The sequence below is a fragment of the Cyanistes caeruleus genome, chromosome 6, assembly GCF_971803275.1.
Source record: "Cyanistes caeruleus chromosome 6, bCyaCae1.hap1.1, whole genome shotgun sequence".
In the NCBI taxonomy this organism is placed as follows: Eukaryota; Metazoa; Chordata; class Aves; order Passeriformes; family Paridae; genus Cyanistes; species Cyanistes caeruleus.
In genome coordinates this window covers 4,836,293-4,857,404 of record NC_141706.1, presented here as the reverse complement: position 1 = coordinate 4,857,404, position 21,112 = coordinate 4,836,293, and the positions used below count along the sequence as shown (strand labels likewise).

Below are 21,112 nucleotides of genomic sequence, written 5' to 3'. Positions count from 1 at the left end.
GTGTCACCTTTGGAAGGAGACGTGCAAGGCCATCCACACTGTTCAAAAGAGAAGATGAGACAGAGGCAGAGGTATCCCAAGAGCGAGACAAGGATGGCCACACTGGTACTTAGCTGGAGACCAGCTCTGCCAGCAGTGTGGGAAGCCAGGAGACAGGAGAGGCAGCACATGACCTGCGCAGCACTTCTCCTGCCCCGAGGAGTCCCTTGGACACCGAGACAACAGCTGCTGCTGCCTCAGCTGCTACTGCTGGGGAGGAGGAGCCCACCAAGCCTCTGCCTCCTGCAGTGGAAAAGGCAGCAGCGTCTCCTGGCCTAGGCGAGAACATTCCACCAGCACAGACAGACAGGTCAGTCCATGCCACATACAGCCCCATAGAAAGCAACCAAGCTCAGCTAGACTTAGGAGAGCACATGAGCTCTGAGACCATGAGCCTGGTTTGCCTTGAGATACAGGAACTTGTCCATCAGACACAGGAAGAGAGGGAGCTGGAGCAAAGCATGGCTGCAGAAGAAGATGCAGCAGCTCTAGTAGAAAGGCAATTGGTCCTAATCTCTGCTCCACACAGTCCAAGCTGCTCCCCCAGCCTGTTATCCAGCCCAGTGCAATCCCTGGCCCTCAGTAAGCAGCTGGAGGAGGAGGAGGCAGAGAGGGGGTGGGTCTGGGCTGAGCAAGAGGGTGAGGAGGCAGTATTGGCTGCTGAGCTTAAGCTTTCCTGGTGTAAAGATGAGAAAGTGCCAGAGCTGCTCCAAGGAGACTCCGGTAGCTATGAGGACATGTCCCTGGGGGAAGCCTGTAGTGAGCAAGACCTGTCCCAAGTGGAAGCCAGTAGAAATCATGAGCTCTCTGACTGGGATGATTTCAACGAGCAAGAGCCATCCATAGGAGAAGCCCAGAGTGTCAATGAATTTTCTGACTGGGAAGAATGTCAGGAGCAAGGGCTTTCCCTCCGTGAAGTTGTTAGGTCCCCAGCACACTCTGAGTGGGAAGAATACAGAGAGCAAGAGGTGTCTCACGAAGGATTTGGTAGTTACCTGGAAGAGTCGGACTGGGAAGAGTCCCTTGAAGAAGAGTTCTCCAAAGAGGAAGACTTCAGCAGCCAGAAGATGCCCAAAGAGTACGGTAATCGACCCTCCACACAGTCAGGCTGGGAAGATTACCGTGTAAAAGATCTCAAGCAGGACAACGGGCAAATGATGAGCGTGCACAGCATCAAGGTCAAGTCCCTGCTACCCCAGGACGACGAGTGGGATGGAGTGAACCTCCTGGAGCTCCTTGAAGAATCCAGCGAGCAACCACAGGGAGGCTTTTCAGGAGAAGAGCTGCCAGTGCCCACGCCTCGGGAGGCCTGGGGTGAGTGCCAGCCGGGCCCCCGCAAGAAACATCCCTCACGCATGAGGGGGGCACTGCGGGCGCTGCGCAGACTGTGCTGCTGGCCCTGCCTGGCACCACAGCTGGAGGATTAGTGCCCGCTGCGGGGACCAGCACAGGCCCTGCAGATGGCAGCTGGCCTGCAGCCCACCCACCATCCTGAGGCTTTATGACTTCAATAACAATCAGATGAAGACAAAGAAATGGCAGTAGTAAAGAAGAAATAAGAATAAAAATGGGAAGAAGAAGAAGAAGACAATTAAGAAGAAGAAGAAACAGTAGTAGCAGTAAGAAAAACTAAGAAAAATAAGAAGATTAAGAAGAGTTAGATGAGTAAGATGAATAAGAAGCGGAAGAAATTGTTTTAGTAGTTCATAATAAGTCTAGGAATAAGAAGAATAAGAAGGTTAAGAAAGATAAGATAAATAAGAAGAGTAAGAAGAGTAAGTAGAAGACGTTGTAGTACTAGGAAATAATAAGAATAATAAGTCAAGGAATATAAGGATTAGAAAGATATGAAGAAAAAAGAGAATAAGAAGAATAAGACAAATTAGAAGAGTAAGTAGAGTAAGAAGAATAAGTGTAGGAAGAATAAGACGAATTAGAAGAGTAAGTAGAATAAGAAGAATTAGAAGAGTAAGAAATGTAAGAAGAAGAAACTGTAGTAGTAGTAGTAGTAAATAGTAATAAGAAGTCTACGAATAATAATAAGAAGATTAAATAGTAGGATAGTGAATAAATAAAATTATTATAATGATAATAATATTACTAGTAATATCTAGTTCATATACACATCCACACATCATCTAGAATCATGGAATGGTTTGGCTTGGGAAGGGCTTTAAAGGTCGTCTAGTTCTTTTCCTGATAACCTTCTGCTGTCTTGCTCTCTCTATTTCTCTACCTGACATTTCTCTGCAGCTGTCCTGTGGGAATCCAATCAGCTGGGACAGGTCATACCTTGAACTGGGTTGCTGACATGGAGGCAGTAAAGGTGGGGCCTTGGAAGGCGGGGTGCTGGGGGGATGCTAATGGAGTCATCCCAAAATAGGAAGGAGCTCAGACTTTTAAGGTGAAAACCCCTGTGCTGCGGTCACAATCAGACACCTGCCCCCAGGGAACCCCGTCTATTGTTAAGTTCACCACATCCCCTGGTCTTTGGATGCAGCCCCTCAGACCATACAGTCCCTGTGGGAATTCAGATATATCTTTGGGCACTCCATGGTAGCCATGCCGATTTATTCCCCCATGCTCGAGCAGGCGATAGCACACGAGAGGTCTCAGAAGCACACTGCCACACTGTCCCAAAGGGCAGAGGGCATCACTACCAGGTGTCACAAGAAGCAGCAAGGGCTTTGACCACTCACTCAGGGAAAAAGTGTTTCTGATCTTTAATCAGAACTTCCCCTGGTGGAAACTAACATGAGCCTGGTTTGCCTGGAGATGGAGGAACTTGTCCATCAGACACAGGAAGAGAGGGAGCTGAAGCAAAGCATGGCTGCAGAAGAAGATGCAGCAGCTCCAGGAGAAAGGGAATTGGTCCCAATCTCGTCCCCTGCTTCCAGCCCAAGCTGCAGCCAGGCTCAGCTGGACTCAGCACGGCACAGAATGTGTCCAGCTCCACGGAAGTTTGAATCAGAATGTTAACAGCATTGATGGTGCTTTCAGTTTCTCTGCTAGGTCCTGAGAGATGATAATTTTAGGAAGATGAAGTTAAAAGTGATTTTTTACTTTAAAAATTTGGTCATTTGAATTTTTCCTGTAGTAATATCTGATGAGAGCTTAATGACATGAGTTAGGCTGACACATGCATAACTCACAATACAGCGAAAATACACTTGGCTTTCAACAAACATTAAAATACATGCTGTAGAGAAAATAATTTTTGATGAAGTAATTTACTTTAGTGGTGTCTAGAGTTTCTTACATTACTCCAGAAGATTTTGATCAGCATTGTCCCAGCTTGTGTAGTAAATGCTGGATAATTCCAAGTGTTGATGGATGCTTGCCATCTGCAGGTACTGAGCAAAGGGCATCATCTCCTTTCATGCAAACTCTAAAGTAGTTCCGACTAACCTGGTATGATCAAGAAATGGGATTTTTGTTTTCTCTTTACCCTCTTCTCTTTTGTTTTTCTCTTTTTATTGTTCTGAAATTATTGAAAGAGGCATTAATTCTTTCAAAAGTCTTTCATTCTTCTTATTTTGCAAAGCACACAGATCTGGGGTTTTAGTAGTCATAAATTATCAATAAAGACACAAAGTAATTCTACAAGACTTGTTCTTATCCTGTATGAGTTGTTCAGTTACATTTGCAGAGGGACCCTGGACAGGTTGGATAGATGGGCTGAATCCAACAATATGAGGCTGAACAAAACCAATTGCTGGCTCCTGCATTTTGGCCTCAACAAACCCCTGCAGTGCCACAGGTTGAGGACAGTGTGGCTGGACAGTGCCCAGGCAGAAAGGGACCTGGGGATAGTGGTGACAGCTGGCTGAATATGAGCCAGCAGTGCCCAGGTGGCCAAGAAGGCCAACAGCATCCTGGCCTGTGTCAGGAATGGTGTGGCCAGCAGGAGCAGGGAGCTCATTCTTGCCCTGTACTCGGCACTGGTGAGGCCACACCTGGAGTGCGGTGTCCAGATCTGGGCCCTCAGTTTAGGAAGGATGTTGAGACACTGGAGAGCATCCCAAGAAGGGCAACAAGAGTGGTGAAGGATCTGGAAAACAAGCCCTATGAAGAGCAGCTTGGGTGTTTAGCCTGGAGAAAAGGAGGCTCAGGGGTGACCTTATCACTCTCTACAACTCCCTGAAAGGATGTTGTAGGCAGACAAGTGTCAGTCTTTTTTTCTCCCAGACAACCAGCAATTGAACAAGAGGACACAGACTAAAGATGTGCCAGGAAGGTTCAGGCTGGACATCAGGAAGGAATTTCTTCACAGAAGGGTGACTGGGCATTGGATGGAGCTGCCCAGAGAGGTGGTGGAGTCACTGTGCCTGGAGGTGTTTAAGAAAGGCTGGATGTGGCACTCAGTGCCATGGTCCAGTTGACAAGGTGGTGTTTGGTCATACATTGGACTTGATGATCACAAAGGTCTTTCCCAACCTAGCTGATTTTGTGATTTGCAAACATGAAGATTTTTAATTTGGCAACTGCAGCTGTGCTGTGCAAGTGAGACCTAAGGCTGTCCAGTACTAATGACTCATTCCTATCTTTCTTACCCCTTCAACTTTCAGAGCATATGTTCTCATATTTCTACTATAGCACAATGGAAACTGTATTTACTGCCTTAGCAGTGGGAAAAAATTGTTCTATGATGACATGATAAAACAATGAAGAGCTTGAGTGGGATCAGTTACCACCAGGAAATACTGGCAAAGAGTGCAGTCCCTGTGCAGTTCAGTACAGCTCCTTGATAGATTTTCAGGCTGAAGAGATTTTGTGAATAAAAATGGGTAGAAAGTTCCTGTTGTTTCTTCCTGTGAAGAATAACATGCCATGGGGAGGCACACAGTTTGCTAAGACTTCCAGACAGTCTTTTTAAAAAATACTCTTAAATGGAAGGACATAACTGTCTTCATACCACAAGATCTGTTTTCCATTCTCTGAGTTGTGCTTTCCTGTCCCTTTTCCAAATAATTATGGACCTGGTCATCTGTCAAATTGTAAATATTGGACAACATATAGCATTTTCATCAGGAACCATGGTATAAATGCTGCTTTTTTTTTAGTGCAGACCTATGACTTGTCTTTCACCTATTGTGTTGGGCTGTGATGCTCTCCAGGACTAGTCAGGAGAATTCCTTCACTGTTTTTTATACAAATATGTATTGTTTAAAAGTAGTTCATGTCTATGCCAGACATAAGTGTTAGAAATTAAACCTCAAAATTATTGCAGCTACTAGAAGAATCAAAATTGGCACTAGTATATTCAAATTAAGCTCGAAGAGCTCTCTGAAGAAAGTCACAATTACTAATACGTAAAGCATAAAGATGAAAAAGACTGCAGGAAATTCTATGCTAAAATTAATCACTTTCTTTGGGATATTTAGTATTAAATTGAGTGGTCACATTCATATTACCACTTGGAGCTACATGCATAATTTCAACTTCCAGTGTATTTACCATGGTGTCATTACAGAGTATATTGGCAAATGCCAAGGGGAAAGGATACTCCTGCAACAGCTCAAAGCTCTTGCCTGCATCAACATGGCACTGAAGGGCTGGAAACTTGGAGCCTTTCTTCTTTGAAATGTAAGGTGGGATTTCTAAGTGTACCAGCTTGCACCTTTGAAAAGAGAGACAAACCTATACCTTTAAGGATACTGGCTACACTGGAAGGGAATTTATATGAGAAAAGGGAAACTGAGGAAAAGAGTTCATGGCCTTGCAAGGCAGGATTGAACCATATTTGCTCTCTAGCTTTCTTTGTTTTGTTGGTATTTGGGGATTATTCTTGTTTATTTGTTTGTTGGTGATTTTAAAATGCAAACTGGTGAAACATTAAAAAAAAAAAAGCTCTTCAGTTTTGGTAGATGTTCTGGGAGTATCAGTGTAGAGTTCTCAATTCTGAAAGCTCCTTGGAATTTGTTATAGTTGTCATTGGTCCTGTCCATCAAAGAGATACTAGAATAAATAGAGATACAGGTGATGCCACCTGTATAATTTCGCAAATTTTCATGTGGTCTCATTTCTAGTATGTGATCTCTGTGACTGATGATTGGGTAAATTATCTGAATAGTAGCTAAAATACCAAGTAAGGTAGTTGTAATTTAAACAAAGCAATTATTCTAGATTAAATCTTTTCATGCTTTATAGTACACTCCTCTAAGAATAACAGCTTCAGACTAAATATATAAAAGCAAGGAAAAACAAATATGTCTTTACTGTAAGAATAAAAGCTGTGATTTAATATTTAAGAGAATGTTTGACTTAAACCAGTAATGTTTCAAGTTTTGCAAAAAAAACTAGAATAATGCCAACTTTATGGAAAACCAAAAAAGTAAGAAATAGCATCTTTTTCTTTTTTACTCATTACTGTGCACTGTTTTTGGTTTGAACACGTGTGTATGTTTGTGCATACAAGAGAGTAAACTGAAAAACTTAGATGATATTACAAGTGGGAATAAGGAGGAACAAGAAGGCAGTGTTACATTTGGGAAGTATCTGAAATAGGTCTTTTATACAGGAGAAAAAGTAATTTCCCCACATCTATTTCTGTGTGTTACAGTACCTTCAACAGGCCCATTTATCTGTCTAAATGGTCTTTGGTATCTGCTATCAGCACAGCTTTTCAGATCCAACAAGCAGATCACACCTCATTTTCTCATTCTGAAGGCTGACATGCTCCATTATTTCATAGCCCACAAAAAGTCTGAAACATGTAAGACCCAAAGTTGCTATGAAAGAGCCTGGAGAGTCATAATCACCAGGATATTTTGCTTCTGTGCTTAGCTGAGCTGCAACAGTTGACAGCTTTGAGATGGCTGCTGCTCTCTGGCACTACAGCTAGCCCAGCTGGCATCAGAGGAGGGGACAGAGTGTTCTTGGGGTGGGGGGTTCTAAAGGCTTACATACTCTCTGCTCAATAATAAAATTACTTTTTACTATTACTTTTACTGTGAATTACTATATTCACAGAGTGAGTATTTTGGGTAGTGGCAAGTGGTGTTAATGGGGAAAGCAGGTCTGAAGTCCATGAGGCAGCTGGCATGGGGACACAGCAGGGAGAGCCTGGGTGCTTGGTGGCTTGTGGCTCTCTGGTCTGTGCCATCCCTCCCCTCAGCACCTTTTGTTCCAGACAACCTTCATGAAATAGAAATGACCCACTGCTTCCCTGGAGGAAGTTGCCCAGAGAAGGTGTGGATGCCCAGTCCATAGGAGTGTTCAAGGGCAGGTTGGATGGGGCTTGGAGCAGCCTGGTCTACTGGAAAGATGTCCCTGCCCATGGCAGGGGGATTGGAATCAGCTGATCTTCAAGGTTCCTTCCAACCTAAATCATTCTGTGATTCTATATTCTGTGATAAGCACTAATATAAAATGCAAGGGAGAAAGCAATTAGCAATGGTGTTTCTAGCAAGGCAGCTCAATAAAAGTTGTATCTTGGCCTCAGATTAATTTGCACTGGAAACTTTTTATAGTTTCAGGTTACATATACTAAAGGGGCTTACAAGTGCAATTTGTTAAAATAAAATCACTACCCCATAGCAGTTTTCTTTCAGCTGCATGGACAGACATTTTACTTGCCTTTAAAACCTGTACTATTTTAAAATTCCCGTGAATGAACAAATAAAGAAAAGACCAAGATGGATTCAGTGGTCCAGGTACACCATGCAGTATTTTTGGACATTCTCTGGAATTCTATCAACTGAAGGAGAAAATCACTATTATTTGTAACAAATGTGACCCACAACTGTAGCTTCCAGTGTCCTCTGCCAGTACTACAGAGAAATTAAATGGAAGTTAACTGCACTGTCAGGGTCCAGAAAGTGTCCTGGTGAGAAGCTGTGATTTGGGCTCTGTGATTAATATCCTGCCTTTTTCCTTTCTACATTACTATTCCCTTGAGTTCTTGGCTGAATACGCTAGAGCCATTAAAACTTAGGTGATATTGGTTTCAGTGCTGTTCAGCAAAATTGGTCCTGGCAACATTAATTTGAGGGGAAAAAAAAATGGGGGTGTAATGGGGAGGGGTGGAATGACCTTTTATTGTTTTAACTAAGTGACCTTGGCCTATGTTATTGAGCTCAAAACTAAGAGTCATGGGTTTTAGTTGTAATTATGTGGTTTTGCCTGCACTAATGAATGGCTACAGTACTGCCTTTTAGTGAAGGATATCAATTTGATTTTGGCATATGTTTCTGAAAATCTTAAAATAGATGTAATAAGAAATTTTAGACAGATGGTTAGCAAAGTGGTGCTTCCTACTAACTTCTCCACAGAGACAAATTACCAGAGTTCTTTTCCTAAATATCCTGTATGCTACTGGTAAGATATGAACATTTTAGTTTCCACTGGTGTAGAGGTTTGATTCCTTTTAGTATTTGCTGATACTTGTCACAGTGGGGTTCCAAGACCTCTCTTTCCTGATTCAGCTGGGTCAAGCGTGGCAGAATAAATCGGGACAGGTACGATGGAGTCCCCAAAGATAGTTTTTAATGTTCACAGAGACCATATGGTCTAAGGGGCTGCTTCCAAAGACTCAGGGGTGTGGTGAACTTCACAATATAAAGGGGTATCTGAGGTCCAATCACAAACACAGACCAGGGACATGACCTGTTATGGAATGACTCCATTGGAATCCCCCCAGCACCCTGCCTCCCAAGGCTTCAGGTTTATTTCCTCCTTGTTAGGAAGCCAGTCCAAGGTTTTATCTATCCCAGCTAATTTGGTTCCCACAGATACTGCCATAAAAAACCTCAGGCCAAATAGTTATCGTTTACCAAAGTTAAAAGTAAGTGAAACATGCCCTGTGAGAGTTGGGAGGGAGCTCCAGTGGTGAAGTTCCTCCAGCTGTGTTCTGGGATCATGGAATTACAGAACGGCTTGGGTTGGAAGGGCACCTGGAAGATCAAACTGTTCCACACCCCTGCCATGGGCAGGGACATCTTCAACTAGACCAGTAACTCACTACCCACAGTTAACTCACCCTGAAGCCTTCTTTTTTCAGACTAAACAATCCCAATTTTGTTAGCTTTTCCTCATGTGAGAGCTGCTCCGTCCCTCTGATCAACTTGGTGGCCTCTTCTGGACTCACTGCATGTTATGGGTTGAGTGAGATGTTTAAATAAGCCCTGTACCTAATTAATTAGTACCTGTATTATAGCTAGCAATGAAATAGTATAGACTAGGAGTCAGTGTAATTTACCACTGAATTGTTGGTAGTGTGCACAGAGTCCTTTTCCTTTCATTCAACCCTTAAGAAAGCAACCATAAAGCAGGCCTCCCAAACTTTGGGGAGAAGAGCCCACACATTTCCAGGGAATGTGCAGAAGACTTCTGCTTTGTGAACATACGGTGTAACTTTTATAGTTTGTAAAGTGAGGTGTCTGTCAGTCAGAAATTCCAACTTATCTTTCCACATCTGCTTCCGTGGCAAGATGTTTATTGTCAACTGGGAATGGTAATCCCATGGTACTGAAATAACTCATTAACTCAAAACAAGCTGTCCTGATGGTGTTATTTCACCAATTAGCAAACTGATGTGAGAGGCAAGATGCCCTGAGTTATTGCACCAGCTGACAAGCTCTTAAGGACAGGGGGCATGCCCCACTGCACTCCAACAAGTCAATGCCCTTCACATGTTGGAGACCCCAGAGCTGGATTCAGTACTCGAGGTGGGGTCTCAGCAGAGCAGAGAGGCAGAGGATGAATGGGCATGAAAAGTGTTTCATGGACACAGGCAAGGGAAACTGAAATGACTGGCCTTGGGTTCTGAGAAGCTTCTTCACAGAGCTCTGCATGGCCCCAGGCCATGACTTTGTCCTCAAGTGACCCCATAGGCTAATTAGTTGAACTCAGGTAACTCCAGCACAGTCCCAACCAATGAGTTATCGGGTCCTCAAGTGACCCCATAGGCTCAGTGGTTGACCTCAGACCTCACATGACCCCAGCATTGTCCAAACTCATGAATTTGACCTGCAGGCTGATTGGTTGAACCATCATAGTCCCAAGTGATGGGTCTGAAGGCAAGTAACCCCATGGGTTGACCTATGAGGGATGTCTCAGGGTGCTCCATAGTTTTTCACCCCTAAAAAGAAACTTTCAAAGCTGTCATATTTTCAAATTTTCACTCTTGTGGCTCACCAGTACAGACAGAAAAAAATGAATATACACATTTGTTATGCACTGTTGACAAAAAATACTCCTTTCAAACTGTCCTTTCATTCAACTTTTGACCTGAAATTTCAATACTGCAGTGTTTTGCTGAATTTCATCATAAGCCTGCTTGTCATCTGTGCAAACTCAGGAACCCCATTTGAGATGGTTTGTAGGATTGAGGAATATTCACAAATACACAGAAATCCCACTACCTTCCTGCTTTGACCGTGTCCTGAGTTTTGATGCTACAACAGCTCAGAACTTGTTTTTCTATTTCTTCCCTTTCAGAACACCAGTACTGGGGCTCAGACCTTCAGCTTCCCAAAATGCCTTTTGAAGAAATCATGTACAATGATGAAAGTGCATACAAGTGGTTGTGCACCCTAAAGAAAGTAGGAATTGTTCTACTGACAGGAGCTGCTACAAGGCAGGGAGAATTGAATAGACTTGGCCACAGGATTGGGTTCCTGCGCCTCACATTTTATGGGTGAGTTTGTTTTACAATATCTTGCAAACACCTCTAATGTTCTTCATATAAGCTTGCTGTATCTATTTTGTGGATTAATATATTAAAGCAAGGTGTATGGTTTTTTCTCTATATATTACAAAATTTGGCATCAGGTTTATATACTGTACAAGGGAATTGCTTTGCTGTCACAGGTAGAGTATGTAAAGAAGAGCAGCAGTAATGTTAACTGCTGAGAGAAGGAAAAGTGCCTGAAAACAATTGTCAAATATAGGGTAAGAGTGAGATAGATTTACTTATCTATGCCATAAAACAAAACCTAAATCCCTAATCCAGTCCTGTTCTGAGCAGAGGAAGTTACCTATTCTGAAACTTTTGCTTAGTCTGATTTTCAGTCATGGATGTAGGTAAGACTTAGATGTTGGTGTTATGGCCCACATCACCAAGAAGATGGGCTGAGTACAATATCCCTGCTTTCAAAAGATTGTGCTCTGGAAAGCCATAACCAATCCCAACATGGAGAGTTCAGCTTGAAGGAGTGCAAGCAGGCACTTGTAAATTATCCTTTTGATACCAACAACTGGCAAACTGAAGCTCTACCTCTGCAATGCCTACTAAATGAGCAGACAAATGATGATGGCAACTCACATCTTGCTGAGCTGAATCAGTGACCTCCATCTAACTAAGGAGAAATATTTGTAGCTAATACTTAAAATAATTTCCACCCCTGAAACAGAAGTTCATTTCTTACTGGCATCCAATTCTGGGGTGGGTTTTACAAACATAATAAAATAATAACTTTGGGTAATGTCCCTGCTGTTTCACTGGGAGCCAAATACATGGCCTACAAAATAGGATAAATAAAAGGATAAACTCAGAATTGGCAAACTTGCCAAATTAAACATAACCTCAACAGAACCCTGAATTTTAAACTGAAATGTAACAGCAATGAATATAATTCTAACAAATGAAAGAAAAAAGCCTTTTTTCTTGTCTAGATGAGAAGATGTCTAGATGTCTGCTTAGTGTGACCTCCCTAAAGTGTCATTACTGTAAAAAGTGGAAACATTCTTTCTATCAGCCATATAATATCAAGAGTTTCCATGTTTTTAAATTAACCTTTTTCTTTCAATTATGGAGACCCAGCTGCATTAATGAAGTCATACCACAATTCATTTCTCCAACTTCTCATGCCCTAGATGTTGTGTTCCTCCTCTGTTCTGAAGCCTTGTCCAATGCTTGGTGTGCTGTGAAGGCTTTCCTTCAGGGCTCCAGCAGTCCCATTAAAACAGCCAATTCATCAGTATCACCTGGAGCTCTTCAGCAGCAAGAGAAGGACATGTGTCCCAAATCTCATATGTGTGAGACACAGACTTTTAATGAAGTGTAACACCAAATGATTCAAATGTGGCTTCAGTTCCTACTGCTGCACTTTCACAGGACTAAGGATGTCACAGAGCCTGGTTTTCTACTGATGAAGACTGAGCCCATGTTGCTATCTAATGCAAAAAATTGCTACACCTGCTTGGTGCCAATCTTCCTACTCTATCAAACAACCTGAACAATGAGCTTTGAAATCTGACACTAATTATTAAACCATAAACCATTCCAACCCACTTTGCTCTCCTTAAGATCCAAGAGTCCTCGGACATCCTCTTACTACCTGTGCACCCAACATGGCCAAGCTGATGCTTCAACTCATTTGAGATTTAAACAAAGTAAGGCTGATTTTTCCATATTCAGTGCTGAGCTCCCTGTTAACATCTTTGACTTCAAGTCAGTAACTTGGACTTTGACCAAAGCTCTCTGGGTGGAAGGAAAGCTCCTGGGGAGAGGCTGCCCTTGCAAATCCTAACAGCACAAAAGCAATGACTGCTTTTACAAAAGCTTATGATAATTCTATAAAGTGTTATCACTCCAGCAATTGTATATATTTCATATAAATGAGACAATTAAAATTGTGTTAAATTGTTTTAGAACCATGGAGTGACACCACAGCCTATTAAATGAAAGATGAAGCAAATCTAACTGCCTTCAGCACTAATTACAGGAATGATATAAAGGGGCTATTTTTTGGCTGTCAGATTATGGAAGTGTGGTTGAAATGATCATGCTTGAGTATTAAGATCATGTGCTGATGAATATGTGCTATTACTCCAAGTACCAAATGTACTGATGAATATGTGTCATACCAAATAATAAAAACTATTTCTTCTAGGCAGTTAAACATGTTTGCAAATATTCAAGGGGATTTTCTCCCTGGCAATTGCAGAAATCCAATTTTAGCATTTTGCATAATTTCTATACTAAATACAACTCCTAGAGCAAAAGCATTAATATACTGTATATAAATAATTTTATCTGCATGTTCTTTAGCCTGTTTTCTTTTAGAACTGTTATTAAGAAGTAAAGCTAGGCACACACCATCTGGAACATATTTGGTCTATAGTATTCCACAAGGGAAAATGAGTTTCGTAATTTTTTTTCAGTCACTTGTGTGTATGCAATTATACGGACTCTGCATGGTAAATTACACTTTTCCAGACAAACATCTGGATCTGTAACATACATCTGCTGAGGACTGCCTTCAATCATATGAACTTTGTGTAAACAAAACCTGTGGTTCTTGGTCTCAAATTCTCCTGCATGGTGTGTCACTCAAAATACATTTTGTCTGTGCATGCAACATGAGGTATTCCTGTCTTTGCCATGTAGCTGTGACTTCCTTTTTTCACTGCAGTTGTCAGAAAACTTTTTTACTGAATTGTGCCAAATTCCAAGACAGAAACTATGTAATAAAATAAACAGAGCTAGTTCTCCAAAAGGGTGTCATAGAAAGGGAAGAAGTGTCAAAGTCTTTCTTTCAAGTCTTTTGAGACATTTTCCTCCAGTAGCAAGTCTTCAACTTACAGGAAAGATCCCCCTGTAAAGGATACTCTATATTTTCTAGGATTATAAAACCTTAAAAATAACTTTTGGGGAAAGTTTCATGGCCTTTACAAAATTTGTATTTCATTGATAATGTGCTCCATGTGGCAGAGGGAAAGTGGAAGGTTGATAAAAAGAAATGGGCCAGCTTCTACTTGCTTATTTCTGAAGCATCAGTACCAAGATGATTTCTACTGGCAGAAGCCTCTTGCTTAGAGTCTTCAGCTGGCCTTTGCTTTCATCAAAGTGCCACCACTGGAAAGCCATCGTTCTTCTAGAGCCAGATGTCCCTTGGCACACTGAAGTTTATCTAGGACTGATGAAATAAGTCTCTGTTGGGGTGGAGGGACACTGCTAAATTCTTATTTCCTTATAATGTTACAATATTTTCATGTCCAAAGATGAAATGGCTTTTGCACTGTGGTTTCACAGTTTCTGTGTATAGATGTTCTAACATGGTTTCTCTTTCCCTTTCGTTATAAAGGCCAACTTGGCAAGTGCAAGACAAAGCAGATGCTAACAATGTAGCTTATACAACTGGGAGACTCTGTTTTCATACTGATTACCCTGTTCTGCAGCACCCACCTGGGGTAAGTTAAATTTACTGACTTTTTCAACCCACAAAAGGGGAGAGGGAAATGTTCCTATAATTTGAAATACAGTGAGTGATCAGTGGCTTAGAATTTTGTCTTCAAAGAACAGTGTAAAAATACTGATATATTAATATGCATATGATAATCTATATACACATGAGTATGCAATTTATATGGTATGATGTAAATTCAGCGTTAATTCAGTATGTCTCCCATATATCCCATAATTTTAAAATTAAATACAAAAAGTATTGAAAATATTTTTCATAACCATATGAGAAAACTACAGGGTCCTTTATATGCTTTGAATACTGTTCTCATTGTTTCACAAGAGTTAGGCATCTAAATGCTGTAGTCAGCTTGTGACATTTTAGGACTCATCTCTTCAGCTCAGGAGGGGAACAGAGAAAGAAATATGATTAAGATGGTATATTCTGTTTTCTGTGAATTTTTTACCCTTTCACAACAGACAAAAAAACTGGGCCATTCGGTAAAACCAGGCAACCTCAGAAAATATGTTTTCACCCAGTCCCTGTCATATCAAAGTGTAATCCACATAATTCACATAATTCCAGGGAACTGGGAAATAGTAGGAACAGGTACAAAGGAACACAGATAACCCTGGAGAAGTTTGCACCATAAAACTTTCCCTTCTGTTGTGGAGTACGCTGTTGTTTCTGTATTTAAACAAAAATGTGATTTACCCATAGGGAAATACCAAATACTTCACAATAAGTTTATCTTTTCATCATTTAGATACTGTTCATTGATGTGGAGTGAGAATGGACTAGGGCTTCATTAATTGAGAGCAGATGTGAATTAGCTCACTGTCCTGTCTGTGCAAAGCTCACGCTCTGCTAGGAACAATTACAGTTTGTGTGGTATCTAGAGCCACAGGGAGTTTTACAGCTTGTGTCAGCAGCTCAGATTTATACCAGTGCAACCTAGAGCCCAGCTTAGGCTTTTTGCTCCATTTTACACCTTGGCAAATTCATTCTAAGGTGAAATGAAACTGTCTTAATGATACTTTATCACAGAGACAGGCTTTCTCTGATAGCAAGTTCTTCCCCTCTATGAGTAGATAATTCACATCAGGTTTTGTTTCTCCAGGCCAAAGCTAATATGCCTTGTTGAGATATGACTGAAATGCATTTAAAATTATGTGACAGCCAGAAAGAGGAACTCAAAGGAAAGAAGCAAAACCTCTTTGCCACTGACTCACAGGTTGCAAGCATTAGAAGATATCCCAAATGGGATGAATTTATGAACATGCTTATTTAATTTTCTGCCTTTGTGATACTGGTGGCAGAGTGCTGTGAAGCTGCAGTAAAGGAGAACTCAGTCTGTCACTGGGAAAAAAAACCAAACCAAACCACCAGAATAAAAGAACCACAGATGTGAGAGAACTGATACTAATAATGTTAAATATGCAAGCTAATTGTTTTTTATAAAAGAGATCTTAATTCATTCCAGGTTCAGTTTCTTCACTGTATAAAGCAAACATCTGCAGGAGGTGAAAGTGAAGTTGTAGATGGATTTCATGTATCCAACAAGCTGAAGAAACAAAATCCTGAGGCATATCAGATCCTGTCCTCCACTGCTGTAGACTACGTTGATGTTGGGGTGGATTACTGTGATTTTGCTGTGCACTGTAAGCAAAGGATTATAGAGTGAGTAGTTTCATCAACACCTACAAGTAAAACCCCTATGGTCTGGTGGATTACATGTTGGTAGAAGGTATGCTCCTGCCACCTTGTGGGAAAACACTGATTTAACTTGGTCTGTAGTTCTAGGATTGGGTGGGGTTGGTTGGTTGGGGTCTTTATTCTGTATTTTTGGGGAATGTGTGACTTGTTCTGTGCATTGCACCATTTACTTGGTTTTGACACACACAGACAAGAAGTGGTGGTACTTAGAGTAACTCCTAGGCACAGGCACAGGTTAGTAACAGCCAAATCTGTTACTAAATGCCAGTCAATATACATATATATCATGCAAGGAGAGGTCATAATTTGAAACATTTGGATTAAGAATTATATACTATTAAAAGATGAAATGCAATTGTTCATATTCTTTTCTGATTTTATAAAGTTTATGATTTATTTTTAAAAGTTTACAGTTAAAGAGTGTATAATGTAGATTTTTGAGGAAATTAAATGTCTGCACTTTCTCCTGATTATCCCTTTCCCTAGTTAGGTTTAATTAGCAAAATCCAATCCAGTATCAATCTGAATATTACTATAGAAACATACTGATATTCCAGCAGGATAATTCAGCTACTGTTTAATCATGTTGAACTGTTTCAGTAACAGCTAAATTCTTTTTTCCTTTCTTTTTTTTTTTCCCCTCTCCTTTGTTTCATAGCATAGATTCCAGAGGCCAAGTAATTCGCATCAATTACAATAATGCAACAAGAGACACAGTGTTTGATATACCAGCTGAAAAAGTGAGGTCATTTTATGCAGCTCTAAAGGAATTTAATGATTTATTAAACAGCGCTGAACACAAGTTTACTTACAAACTGAAACCAGGTCAGTAAATTGCTTCTCACAACAATTTTTCACTTTTTTCCTGGCAGTCAAAATACTTGAAGATTGCTAGCACTAGTGCTAAGAGGAACTTAGAGACTTTCTATCATCTATTTTATATCATGCTGCATTCTTACATTCATTGTATATATTTCTTTTGCAATTGTTACACTGTAAAGAAGAAAAAATGGCAGGGGGGAATAGTCTACCTATAGATTAGTCAAATGTATCTTTCTACTAAATCCAAAATTAGCATTTTATGCTACATACCATATTGGAAATTGATGTATCAATAGCATCATAGATGGGAAATACTATGTGTGATATCATATGTGGTCTTAATCTCTGTTCTTTCATTCCCCAGCATTAAAATAAAGATATGAATCTCTCAAGAGATATTGCAAAAGTAAATTCATTGGTGTACCTGACTGCCTCACATACTATGGTATTTGTGTCTAAAGTGTCTGTGAGGAAATTAATCTCTCTCCACTGGAAACACACAGTAAATAATGTGTAAGATCACATTAATGGAAAAACAAAGTGCCTTACATTACATTAGTGACATCCATTTTCTTAATTAATGCATCAAAATGCTGGTAGAGGGAATGGGGAGAAGATAAGGAAGACTGTGAGTTTATTTAATTCAAGATTTATCATAATGGTGGCACACAAGGGAGAAAAATTAAATTGGTATTCTAGCATCAATTATGTGATTTCCTAACTTTCCATATCTTCACTTTGTTCTTGTGAAATTCTCTTAGCAAGGATAGTATGTATGTGTGTAGTACAAATAATACTAGACTGATCAAATAAAAAGTATCCTAGTGTTTTTCACCCATTTTGTTAATTTCACCTGTATGTATTTGCTGTAGCTGCCTTTCTCCTCAAGGACTCCTCTACCTCTCTGCTTTTTAACTCCTCGCTATACAAGAAATGAAAGAGATGTCATAAGGGAACTGACCTCTCTGGTTGAGAAAGTTAAAATTACTGTGTATCTCCAACTGGGCTACTTGAAATTATTGCTCCCTAACCATTGATATGAATCTACCTGTGTATTCTTTTGAAGGATTCAACAAGACCATTCCAACTAGTGACCCTTGTGCAATCTCTTTGTAGGAGACATAGTGACATTTGACAACTGGCGTGTGCTTCACGGTCGGCAGAGCTACCCGTCGTGTTCAGAGGTGACACGTCACCTGGAAGGTGCCTATGCAGACTGGGATGTCGTCATGTCAAGGCTCCGGCTCCTTAGGAAAAAGGTCCTGAACAGAGACTGAACTTTCTTCTAACTAGGAGGAGCAAAATGTAGATTATCTAACCTCAATGACAGCAGCAACATTAAAAAGAAATAGAGTCTTCTTTCCAGAAACTAACATCGCTTTTGATAAGGGCTTGTTACAGAACCAAGGTAATGGATTTAAACTGACAGAGGGTAGGTTTTGATTAGATATTAGGAAGATATTCTTTACTATGAGGGTGCTGAGGTACTGCAACAGGTTGCTCAGAGAAGCTGTGGCTGCCCAGTCCTGGAAGTACACAAGGCCAGGTTGGATAGGGATTTGAGCAACCTGGGATAATGAAAGGTATCCTTGCTTTTGGCAAAGGGATGGAATGAGATGGTTTTTAAGGTCCCTCTCAGCCCAAACCATTCTGTGAGTCTATCAGAAATATATTTTTTATTTCTATAAGCTAAGAAATATTTTGTTCATAACAATTTAAGTTTATCTGTGCCATGGTCTTTGAATCTAAGAAATACATTGCTATGTCTGTAAGTTTATATGTTCTTTTAAAATCAGTGTGCAAAGTGGCTTGAAAGATTATCACTTTACCAGACTGACTGGGGACTCACAATGCCTTCCTTTGGCTCTACATGTCTGCCTGTGCTCCCTAGAAAACTTGAAAGGTAAAATGAAAAGAAGCATTATTAACTAAATTTTGTTATGAACGGCACCTTCCTCTATTTTCAGAGAAGCATTCTTTATTGCATAAATCATAACTAAAATTTGCTATCAAAATATAAAAACACCAAATCACTGCAATGGTGTTACTTTTAAATACACACCTTTCTAGGTAGGACTCTGCTGTAACACATGCTCTCATTGAACAGAGGCTGTATTCTCTATCCCACTGTACATGTTTTGACCATCACAGCCACAAATAATTTTTCTTGCATTTCCAACTCCATAAGATCAGAAACCATAAACTTACCAAAGAATGCATAGTATTAATGTTCCTCTGCATTAGGAAGATAAATCACTCGCAGTGTAGAGGTCACAGCCAGGGTCAGAAATCCTATCAGGGGCCATGTACAGATGTAAGATCTGTACAGCAGAGTTTTGAGTAAGTCAGGAGGAGGAATGCTGATGATTTTTGGTGGCTAAAAACTACAAAGGAGAACTGGCTATTGACTTTGCATGTGACAGAAATGTGGTAACTGAACCCAAATCCATATTTCCTACACCTCCAATAGATCTTTAGGATGTTTTCCTCTATTCTGGATTCTGAATAAAAATTACGCTAGAAATAAATTATATATGTACATAAAAAAATTATGTAGAAATAAATTTCTGCAGCCAAAGTAGTGGTGTTCTTTCCCTATATTCAGATGCCAAATGGAAAAAGAAAGAATTTCAAAATACTTGTTTTCATGCCCAACAAAATGTCCATTGAGTTTATTTTTCACTGCTCTTATAGCTGCAGAGTTAACAGGATTCTCTCACCATGCTGTGAGCTAGACAAAATAACCACTCTTCCACCCTCAAATCCTTCTGTTCAAATGTATATTTTCAAACATGTTCCTTCCAAGTCAAATAAATCCTAGTCTCTTCTTAGTAGGGTAACACAATAAAACTACAACTACAGAATTAAATAACCATAGAATTAAAACAAGGCCAGGTCAGATGGAACTTTGAGCAACCTGATTTTGTGGACTGTGTCCCTTCCCATGGACTGGAACTAGATGATCTTTAAGGTCCCTTCCAATCCACACCACTGTATGATTCTATGACCTAAAATGAGTTTGCAAACACTTCAATAGCTTCTGCTTATCATTTAACAACAGAGATCAGCTGAATAATAAGATAAAACTCAATTAGGCCTTTTTGTCATAGGGCAGTTTGAATCCAGTCTTCTTTATTAAATAGTGAAATGTTACTGTCAAAGTTATGACCTCATGAAATAGTACAACAAAATTTGGGTTTAGGGGTAATTAAATCTCTCAGTGCCTCCTTTAATAATTAATTCTAGAAACATGTGGAAAATATTTTTTTGTCTGTTATAAAAGTGGGAAAATTAATATCTATATTCATGTATTCCAGCAATGCTCTGCATTAACTGTGGTATTTTCCATATGAAGATGGAGTGAATGTTGCAATTTATAACTGTTAAGACATCTTGTGATTTATACCAGTTATTAATAGGGAAGAGATGTTTTCCACCTGTATTCTATACTTTTCTGAACACTTTCATTCAAATTACTTTTTATTAAAAGCTGTCATGGAACTAATTGCTGGTTTGGGTTTGTGTCTAATCTCACACATAACATCTTGCACACAGATATAAAGTCATTGTTAGTTACAAATATCTGTAAATCTTATTAGACCTGGATCCATTCACATTTGTCTGTCTTGTATACTTAAAATACAGTTAAAATATAACTAAACCCACAGCTTTGAACAGAATGGAGTACAAATAATGGTAAAAACTGTTCATCACCAGAAACATGAGGTCCTGCACAAGTGAAAAAAATCTAATTCCTGTTATGCCTCCATATGGCATATCCATATCCAGGTAATACAATATCCAGTTAAACAGGAAAAGGGTCACACTACCCACACAAACTGAACACAAATCAAAATTATTTATTTATTATATTATTATTGTGCCTGAAAACCCTCTGCTCAACTTCTAAAATCCTGCTACTATCTATATCAGAGATTTTAATTCTAAGTTCCTTTGCCTAATACCTTAGTCATACTAAAGAGTATTTCTGTAGCTATCTGCAAAGTAGATCTCCTGATGACTATTGATACCTGGGCAGGCTAAAGAATAGAGGAAGCCCCAGATGTTTTTTGTTCCCCTTCTTTTCCAAAACCACACAAAAGATGACATTGCAAAGCTTGAAGACAGCTCTGGCCTCTGACATAGCTGCAGTACAGATACCCCTGCACCCAGCATGGGTACCTCAACCTTCACAGACTGCAAGGCCCAACCATCTTTGCCATCTTGTAACAGCAAGAAAAGAATCAGCTGACAGCAAGTGTTTGCAAGACAGCACTGAAGAAGCTTTTGGGCTGTACCCAGAGGGTGGTAAAGGACAAGATTTCACTGAGCTGTTGTAATCTAGAATTTCTAATGCTCTGTTAGCTTTGTGCTGATCATGATATATCAGCTAACCAGGCTGTTGT

At 40.1% G+C, this 21,112-nt stretch overlaps 1 protein-coding gene across 7 annotated transcripts in view; it reads left to right on the top strand.

Moving 5' to 3' along the window:
• BBOX1 (gamma-butyrobetaine hydroxylase 1) overlaps positions 1-20,211 on the top strand; it is a 33,470-nt gene extending 13,259 nt beyond the window's left edge. For all 7 annotated transcript variants that reach the window (XM_086891947.1, XM_086891946.1, XM_023928505.2 and 4 more), the window contains 5 exons: positions 10,480-10,678; positions 14,070-14,175; positions 15,652-15,848; positions 16,543-16,709; positions 17,823-20,211. In XM_086891947.1, the coding sequence (XP_086748073.1) occupies positions 10,480-10,678; positions 14,070-14,175; positions 15,652-15,848; positions 16,543-16,709; positions 17,823-17,983 (830 nt within the window). In that variant the 3' untranslated portion in view covers positions 17,984-20,211. The remainder of the gene's footprint in view (positions 1-10,479; positions 10,679-14,069; positions 14,176-15,651; positions 15,849-16,542; positions 16,710-17,822) is intronic.
• Positions 20,212-21,112: the final 901 nt, after the last annotated feature.